This window comes from Juglans regia, chromosome 7 (assembly GCF_001411555.2).
Source record: "Juglans regia cultivar Chandler chromosome 7, Walnut 2.0, whole genome shotgun sequence".
In the NCBI taxonomy this organism is placed as follows: domain Eukaryota; kingdom Viridiplantae; phylum Streptophyta; class Magnoliopsida; order Fagales; family Juglandaceae; genus Juglans; species Juglans regia.
Genome location: NC_049907.1, coordinates 44,342,814 through 44,352,113, shown reverse-complemented (window position 1 = coordinate 44,352,113; position 9,300 = coordinate 44,342,814). Strand labels below are relative to the sequence as shown.

The window sequence follows — 9,300 nt, the reverse complement described above, 5'->3', positions numbered from 1 at the left end:
TGATTATCTTGTACTTTTTTTTCGCCTGATATCAAATAATTATAATTATATGAGAGAAATATTATTAACGTATTACATCAAATTATGTCAATTTATAAATTTATTTTAATAAAAAAATTTTATATCTAAAACATTTCGTATAGCAAAAAGAAATAAATAAATATATGACATAAAAAAGGTTTGAAGAGTCTGAGAAGATCACCTAGCAAAAAGTACTTCAAATTAAAAATTGGATTTAATTGAATTAAAAATAATTTACGCATAGTATAGTAATGTTGACTATGACTTTTGAACCGCTGTCTGCATCCGTGGTAGGTTAGTAACCCATCGGCCGGGCCTTGCTACGCGTAATTAAAGATAACGTATACAAGTTATAATCACATGTGACAACAATTGACAAAGTCAAAGTGAACGAAGCAAAACCTAAAATCTGAACTGGACCAATTTTGACCGATTTTTAAAATGGAGGAATCGGTCCAGGCCCGTTCTTTGATTCTCCAGTTTATTTTTACAACCACACCCAAACCTAGCAATGCCTCATGAAGAAAATGAAAAAAAAAAATTTCAGTAAAGTGAAATTTCATATTTCACCGAAAACATGACGAAAATGAAAAAAAAAATTCCAACAAAGTGAAATTTCATATTTTCCTAATTTTCTAAATGATACCTAAATATAATGATTAGGTTTGGTCATATCCTTATAAAAAAAAAATTATATGTAGGAAATTAAGTCAATTTTAAGAATCTATTATATTCAATAACGATAAAAATGAAATTATAGTTGAGCCAGATTTGAGTTTATACTCTAAAAGGAGTAGACAACAGTATAATTAAAGCCCTTTAAAATCAATACATGACACACTAATAATAGCAACAATACGAATCCTCAACATACAAAGTCACCTAAAAATAAATTCAATTATTGAGTACATGACATCATGATAATAACAAAACATGAATTATCAACACACAAAGTCATCCAAAAATAAAGGGCATCATATCCAATATTTTTCATTGTATAATAGGGACATCATTCCGAAATCATGAAGCCAACATGCAAATATTACAATACATACAAGATAAAATAAATACTACCACTGTTGTTATCAAAATGAGTGGGCCAACCTAAAAATAAGATACTTAAAAATATTAATATCAGTCTCATGTTATTAACGAAAAAAAATCTACGTCTTCACATTTGACTAAGGTGTTTACCAATATTAAGATTTACGTCTTCACCGCATTTGTGTCGCTCATCATCTTGTATAGCAGAAGGTGCATAAAGATATATACTCGCTTAACTTTAAATATAGTGATCTCAGAAACAAAGAATAGTGACATCTTATTAGTGATCCTAAAACTAAAAATAATGATTTTAAAACATACTCTGAAAAGACTTATCTGATGTTGTGTTTAATACATTGCATGTTACATTAAAAGTGCGTAAAGGTTTGCTTCCTCAACGGGCTTCGGTTTAGATTGTATAGGCACACAAAATTATAAATCAAATAAATTATATTAGTCTATATAAAATGAAATACAATGAAAGCTTCATATTTGTTATTAAAAATTAACAACAACCAACAACAATGCCAATACCAACAAGAACAACAATAGCATTGTCTAAAGCAGTTTAAATAAATCTTACAAACAAAAACTCTCTTTAAAACTTGTCGGGTTTAACAAATTAATCTAAATAAATGTCTAGAATATGAGAGAGAAAAAGATATTACCGTAAGTTTCTGAGTGGAGAGATTGAAACCCCAAATGAAAAAAATTCCAAATTTCAGATTATAAGTGGACATCAAATCAATTTGGATTTGAAGAGGAGTGCTGGGTTGGAACTTGGAGACCATTGGTCTCTTTTCCGTTTGTTTTTTTATCTTACTTTTATGTTTGCTTTTTTCTTTTTTTTTTTTTTTTTTTTATCTTACTATTTTTTTTAAACTTTGGAAAATGTAAATGTACTTAAAACAATTTTATAAAATAAAAATTATTTCTCAATCATTAATATACTGAAAATCATAAAATTTGAAATTTAAAATTTAAATGTTAAAAAAAAATTAACAAAATAAATATTATAAGTAAAATTATAAATACATCTAGTACACTCTTTTAACTTTTAGTTGGATCTTGTCACGTGTGATTTTAAGATGTACGTTTTACTTACGTTTCGTTTAAGTACACAAAGTATTTTTTTTTTCAAAATATATCATCAAAATCTATTCGGTTTAATCTTTAATCTTATAAATATAAATAAGGCAAACTTTTCTTTAATCTTTCTGGGGTGAAATATTTTATATTTACGTGGATGTTAGGAGACCTTTAATAAGTACTTATGATTCGGTTTGGTCAAGTGCTAGCAGCGAGCAGGGCTGATTGAATGTTGAGTTTCTGGAGGTGAGAGACGAGCTGGGTCAATCATAATATATGCTAGGAGGACCCCAACCACCTTGAATTTCATCTCCATGGATGGGCCCGCCATTCATAATTTATGCTTGAGTTTCTTCTGCATGGATGGGCCGGCCATTTATAGCCCAACGTACGTCACAGACTAAATGCATAAGTCCGCTACCTTCCTGACCTTTTTCTTTTGGTCTGTTTTTTTAAAAGAGAAACACCACTCACACCGAAAAATATATACCGAATTTTTTTACCGAATTGTGTTTTTATTTTTTTTATTTAATAATTAAGTAATTATTTTTTAATAAGTTTTTAATTTATTTTATTTTTAAAAATATTTAAAGTGATTTAAAAAAATGTTTGAAGAAAAGATAAAGAAAAAGAAAAAAAAAGATTTTACACTCATCGGTACCCATTTTTTGGTGGGAGTACCGCCACTCTTTTTAAAAATATTGATTAGATCTCTGCAGCTTTGTTTGAACGGGAAAATATTAATTTCCCACTCTCTAGCAATTATATAAGGTTACATTCTTCGACTTTGATACATGCTAGCTTGTACAAATGGACATGATTGTGCTGATTGCTATTAAACAAAGCAAAGTCAATGGTCTAGTTTGATCGTAATCTGGCTATCTGTGCCCCAGGAGTTTTGACTTGACTGGTCTAAGATCTAGACCGAAGGTTCCCTCGGGCTCACGACGGCCGATCATTTAAAATCTACCGAAAGATTAGGATGAGCCGTGCACTGTCATTTTCATTGCGGACAGGATACAAATCAATGGCTCACTAATTGAAGGGAAGAGCAAACAAATAGGAGGTTCCATTTATCTGATTTATGACTCGGAATGAACCCTACCTAACTACGATCTTTTTTTAAATGGATTGTGCTTGACTTGACAATTCATGGCAACGCCCAATTCTGTTAACAAGAAAGGCTATTTCATTAAAAAATAGATACATCAAACGATACGAATGAAAACGATAAAATTCAAGATGAAGAACACTCTTTCACATTTTCTCTACATTCATATTTATTTTATACATCTGGGGTGTGATTGGAGTTTGGGTCGGTTTACTTCCAAAAAAATATGATAAACCAATCCCAACACAAGCCATACAATTTTCATTGCTTATTAACTTTCAGAATAGCTTTGAAATACAAGAGAACATTATTTAAATGAGGGAGAACTGAAATTTCACGCAAAACATAACTTTAAGCTTATTACATACGTGATCACTACCATCAAAGAAAGGAAATAGTCAACTACAGCTAGGAAAGACATCTGATTTACTGTTTTCCACAACTAGCTATAAAACAGGCAAGCACTCTGATGTATATATCTCGATGATTCGTTAAACCTCAAATCCACTGAGTTTTCACCATTTTAGCTTCGAGGGGAAGTACTGTAACAGCATAAAAATGTTTGTGTCGAGTAAATTCCAACCAATAAATAATAATGTAGGTGATAAAGGGAAGAACAATTAGCTTGATGATGCCCCCATGGTGCTCACCTTTTCAATGAGGGAAAGATAGTATGGCTTAACCTTTTCAACATCGATCCGAACCTTGCTCTTGCTATAAAGGTCATATTTGCTGCATGAAAAACGCACCCATAAAATGACATTTAGTGTGCACCCTTGATTTAAAATGCAACATATCAGCCATATTTTCTTACTTGAATATCTGGAGCCATTTCAGATTCTCAACATCCTCCTCATTCATTAAGTGCTTGTATGCCTCTGATCTATGTAATGCTGCAACACCAAATATGTCCATCAAAACGAAAGGGGCATGCTTGGATACAAATTATGGCATTTCTCTGTTTTCTTACTTACCGTAGAAGGAGTGATATCTAATGATAAAAAGAGCTGCAGAAGGTAGAGTGGTTTGATTCTCCTTTGCCACCTGAAAAAGACATTCCAAAGTTGTAGATTTTCTCATTGCAGTTAGATAAATTTAAATGATTTGTTTGCGGTTTAAAAGATGTACCAAATACATGTAGTCATCGTGTCCCCATGACATCATCACATTGTTGAGCCCGCAGCCCTCAGCATAAACTCCATATTTAGTGTTGTAAGTAGGGTTGTTGTAGTCTGGATTTTCCTTGAAATACTGTGGTCGGAATTTTAATATTAGATCAGATTTGATTGACCAACATCATTATTTTTCAAAAATACTCGGTCACTAGCTAGATGCATTGCAATCATGTGTTTCTTATTGCGTAAAATTCGAGGAAAGAATTATACCTTGTGATGGACAATTGATTCATCAAAAGAACAACCAACTGGGAATGTGTCACCTGCATTAAGGTTCATGATTCAACAATTTGAAATTGTACTACTGAGGAAGGCAAAAGGAGATGCTATCGTTTATTTTCTCGAACTCACCTACAACAGCCCATTGAGGAAGTTCCCCAAAGCTAGGAAGAAGAAGCACCTTCCCAAGGTCTAAAACAAATCATAGAGACCATATAAGCTAAAAACTCCTAAAAATAAGATCATATCAAATTTACAATACTTGCCGAGAGTCTGTCCATTAGCATGATGCCTTTATGAGTAACACAAATGCAAATGTCTAATCATGAAATGGGCAACCTTCTAATCAATTTCCCGGCCAAAAACAGGAAAAAAAGAAGAAGAGGAGTTTACCATGTATAAGGCCAGTTAGGTGCAGCCAATCTTCATTGGGATAGTCCTTTCTAATTGCTTCAGCCGTTTGCAACAAGTGCTCGATTTGGGGCTCGTCCAAGTCCGGATCACTCTCATCAACAACTTCATTAAGAAGTTCACAACATTCCCATATGCTCATCTCCACCCTGTCTAATTTGCCATACTCTTCCCTCATCTTTTTCACCTGTGCATTTAATTCAACTTATTGACAGAATATATGTGTTTGATACTTTAAATTTTCAGTCACCAAGAAAAGAAATGACTTGGAAATGAAGTAAATGCACTGGCAGGGATATTGCTTACAAATCCGTAAGTCTGGTTAATGTGATTCGTTCTGTAGAAGCTTTCGACGCCTTCTTGTCTCTGACTTTCAGCATCATAGTCCCTATTTTTGAGTTTTTGGTACAAGATTATTAGAATAACTAGACAGTTTAATCACCACTTCTGTCATAACAAGGGAATTGGGCCGAATGTTATTGGACCTATTGTGTTGCCTGTGTAGTTGGGCCTTTGGTCCACTAATAGATAGACCAAGGGTTTAAGCTTCACCAATCATTTGTGATATGTAATAATCATAACAACTTTAAAGAAAATAACATCATCTTTGGGTTGGGTCAGTTGAAAAAGAAAAAAAAATGCAAATGACTACATCTGTCAGATCTAAAGTCTTGAAGATCAAAAAGACCTCTTTGTGATGGTTTTGCTCATAAACATGACGTTTGCAGATCATCAAACATGATCGATCCACTGTATATTTTCATGTTCTTTCAGTGGTGAAATCAGTTTTTGACAGATCTCATAGCCTTATTTCTCAAGTTTTAGAGGCCCAAAAGGTAGTAGAAACATTGCACTTTCATTTATGGATATTGCTAAGTTTGGAAACGACAAATTTATGCAAAAGGTGCAGACCTAAAGGTTTGGCCAAATGAATTGATCTGTGGCACAACAAATCCACCGTCCAACACCAAGTCTTTCTCGTCAGCAGGGACCTTTGTTTCCTCTGCCTCAACTCCTGTAATTTAACAAAATAAAACTCAAAAACAAAAACAAAAAACCATTTATGGAATTAAATGTACTTTTTTTTTGCCAATATTCGATTTTCATTTTGATTAAGAGTTGAAATTTTTCCAAACTCAAGTTGCTCGATGAGGATATATAGTCATCCAGATTAATAAACAAAAATACAAAAAAAAAATGATCAGATGGGCATATTTAGATATTAATTTTATATCAAAAAAAATGGAAACAAAAAATGAAAGAGAAAAAGAAAAAAAAAAAAAAGGAAAAGGAATAGAAAAAATTTACCAAACTCAGGCTGCTGAATGAGGATGGTCATCCCGAATCAAAACAAAACCACACAATCTCAACAAAATGAAAGAAAAAGACAGAAAACTTAATATATGTGATGAAGAGTTTGAGTTGTAGTTGCATTGTGAGTTTAATAAATGGTTGGTATTTATAATTGGCCGGAGAGTCCTTCCCTGAGAATTCGCAGGTCCCGAGTCCTTACCTGAAAATCTCAGTTTTCCTACTTTACTTCTATTTCCATTTTCCACATATTAAATCAGATTTTTATATTATTTACGACAAAGTAAAATAGAAATAAAAATATTAAAGAACTATAGATAGATAGAGGCAGGGAGATAAAGTTGGAAACTGAAGGGACTCCCATGCAAGTTGGAAATGGAGAGAGATATCATGCTGTGGTGATTAGCTGGCTAATCAGGTATCCGTCTGTTTTATTGATAATTATCTTTCTGTCATGGGACCCACGGGAGCAATATCTTTGTCACGGCTGAGTCAGCTTGGAGTTGGAATTCACAATCGCTTGAGGGTCACGCTCTCTTCTGTGGGGCTCACTTGACGTGGCATCCAGTCATATTTGAGCATTCATGCGGTTGTCGTTTCCAGCCACTTGCTGCTTTCGTAACGCCACCGCGCTTCGTTTCCTTACCCCAACACTCTCTCTAGCTCTGACGATGTACGACACTACGGCATCAATGGTCGAGCAACGTTTCCTACAGTGGCGCAGCCCAGGGATTACACGTGTCTAATTAGATACCTGGACGATTTTATTGGACTGGCCACAAAGAGAGAGTGTCGAATGTACTTTGTGGTACAATTAACTTCGATGTTTTTGGCCAATGATTTGTTGACACCGAAGTGCCTTCTTCTTTTGTTTTCCTTTTTCTCTAGGCATAAGCTATAATTAATAGATAAATGAGTACATGAATAAGGGCATGACAAATACAATTTCACAATTAAATAAAAATGGTAATTTTTACACAATTCAATAAATTGATTATAAATTTATAGCCAATGGCCATGGCAATTGATGTTGCATGTATCTTATTCTAAAATAACAATAAGAAATATATACTTCATTGTCTTCGTCAACTTGTGATAAATTAAGACATATCTTTTAATAAAAATTTAGATAAAAAAATTCAAACTCTATCGCGTTAAACATCTATATCCTCTCATAGTAATGGCATTAGAATAGCCGTTTGTTCTACTTAGTCATGTTTCACCTAAAATATTCTCATTCTTATCTACATTTGAATAGACATTGAATAGATAAACTTGACTTTAACCATAAGGGTTCAACGGATATGTTGAGAAGTGTCTTTTAGGCAAATAATATAATATTCTTATTTTCTCTCTATGGTTTTGATTCTTTTAACATTATTTCCATTTTTTTGAGTGTCTTGATAATTTTAGTCACATTTTTATTTGTAGCACCTTTCTCATTCTTTTCCTCTATTTTTAGGTTGATAGATGGGTTTTATATATTTTAATGTATAGATTCTTGGGAATTATGGAAAAAAAAAAAAAGCATTCAAAAAATAAATAAAATATAAAATATTTTATTATTATAAAGAGTAAGGTAACTAATCTAATATATAATTTAAATTTTGATTGATTAGCAAAAACAAAATAAAAAATAACGTATTATTTTTCTAAGATTTTTATCTTAATCATTTTTAAAATAATTATTTTTTATCAATTATTGTTCATTATTTTATATCATTCGCATTATAAAAAATATTTTCATATTTTATAAAAAAATATTTTCACACCTTTTAAAAAAATTATAAATGTGAAATGTTTGAGTGAACGCATGTAAATCCTTCCTAAGATACATGTGATATTCGGAGCGGGTATGTAATGTGACGTCATGACATGTAATGTCATTTTCATCCAGCTGTTACTCCGCTGGCCGTACGTACCAATTATTTTATTGCACAGAAGTCAATGTGCAGAGTTGCACAGACAAGTAGGCATTCTGACCCACGACCTACAATTTCAATTTGTCACATATTCTTAGAAAAATACACGTATAGTTTAATTAATTAAAATATCATGTAGTTTCAGCGACCAAGGACAGTAAAATTGGATAATATAAATTTATAACTCCCTCAAAATATCTCCATGCCTTGCCTTCACGGCTGCCACTTGGACGGCTATCTATTTTTCACCTTTTATTTTGATGAGAAAATCAAAATAACTCCTCACAACCTTCATCTTTCGGCTAAAAAAACAAGAAAACCAAAACGAAACCGATCCATTTGTTTGCAAATTGTTTCGTATGAACGATAGTTTGACACGTCTCATGCTTAGAGTGTGCTCATATTCCTTTGTCTCCATTTGATTAACTGTTTAATGACTGCAAAACGCTTCCACTCGGTCTTCAAATTATGAAGAAATACAGGCAGAAGAGAGATTTGATATGTTAATTCCATATACGTGCAGGTTATAATGTTGCACAACCACAATGACTGTAAGTTGTAACAAACCTACGTACCAAGAATGCGTAAACCTAAAATTCAATCCTGCCAAAAAACTCCCTCTGCGCTCTCTCTCGGCTTGCCGAAAAAAAACTCGGTCATAGATCCGGCGTGAGGGGTGGGAGCTTCGGCTCCCTTCCCCTCCCTTCCTCCTCCTCCTCCTCCTTCCCTTATCTTCTTTGTAGCTTTTGTTTTGTGTTTTGTGTTTTTTCAGGAGAAATAAGTGTGAACCGCCGATCTAGGTCTTCCCGCCGCCACAAGCCAGCACGCGCCCCGCCATGGTGATGCCCTGCCGCCGATCTTAAAGACCCCAGAATACGGCACCGAACGGAGCGGCGAGTAGCCCGCACGCGCGGCTCGAAGTTACGGCGTCGGTCGACGCGTGGCCTCCACGCACCACCCGGGAGCCCTCCGCCAACACCACGTGCGGCGTTTCTGG

General features: G+C 33.7%; 1 protein-coding gene across 1 annotated transcript; it reads right to left on the bottom strand.

Annotated features, from left to right (window-relative positions):
• Positions 1-3,328: 3,328 nt before the first annotated feature.
• On the bottom strand, positions 3,329-6,509 carry LOC109021208 (inositol oxygenase 1-like). The gene is made up of 11 exons (XM_019003805.2): positions 6,379-6,509; positions 5,983-6,085; positions 5,377-5,458; positions 5,053-5,257; positions 4,792-4,851; positions 4,651-4,703; positions 4,394-4,516; positions 4,240-4,309; positions 4,080-4,158; positions 3,916-3,997; positions 3,329-3,807 (listed from the first exon to the last, which is right to left on the bottom strand). Exons 1-11 carry the CDS (start codon positions 6,407-6,409, stop codon positions 3,781-3,783), a joined length of 915 nt encoding a protein of 304 aa, XP_018859350.1. The 5' UTR covers positions 6,410-6,509; the 3' UTR covers positions 3,329-3,780.
• Between the last annotated feature and the right edge of the window lie 2,791 nt (positions 6,510-9,300).

Coding starts and splice junctions, on each gene's coding strand:
- LOC109021208 (XM_019003805.2), bottom strand. CDS start 6,409: ATGACCATCCTCATTCAGCAGCCTGAGTTTG. Junction 5,459..5,982: donor TCATTTGGCCAAACCTTTAG/GTCTGCACCTTT, acceptor ACTCAAAAATAG/GGACTATGATGCTGAAAGTC. Junction 3,808..3,915: donor ATCTTTCCCTCATTGAAAAG/GTGAGCACCATG, acceptor ATGCTGTTACAG/TACTTCCCCTCGAAGCTAAA.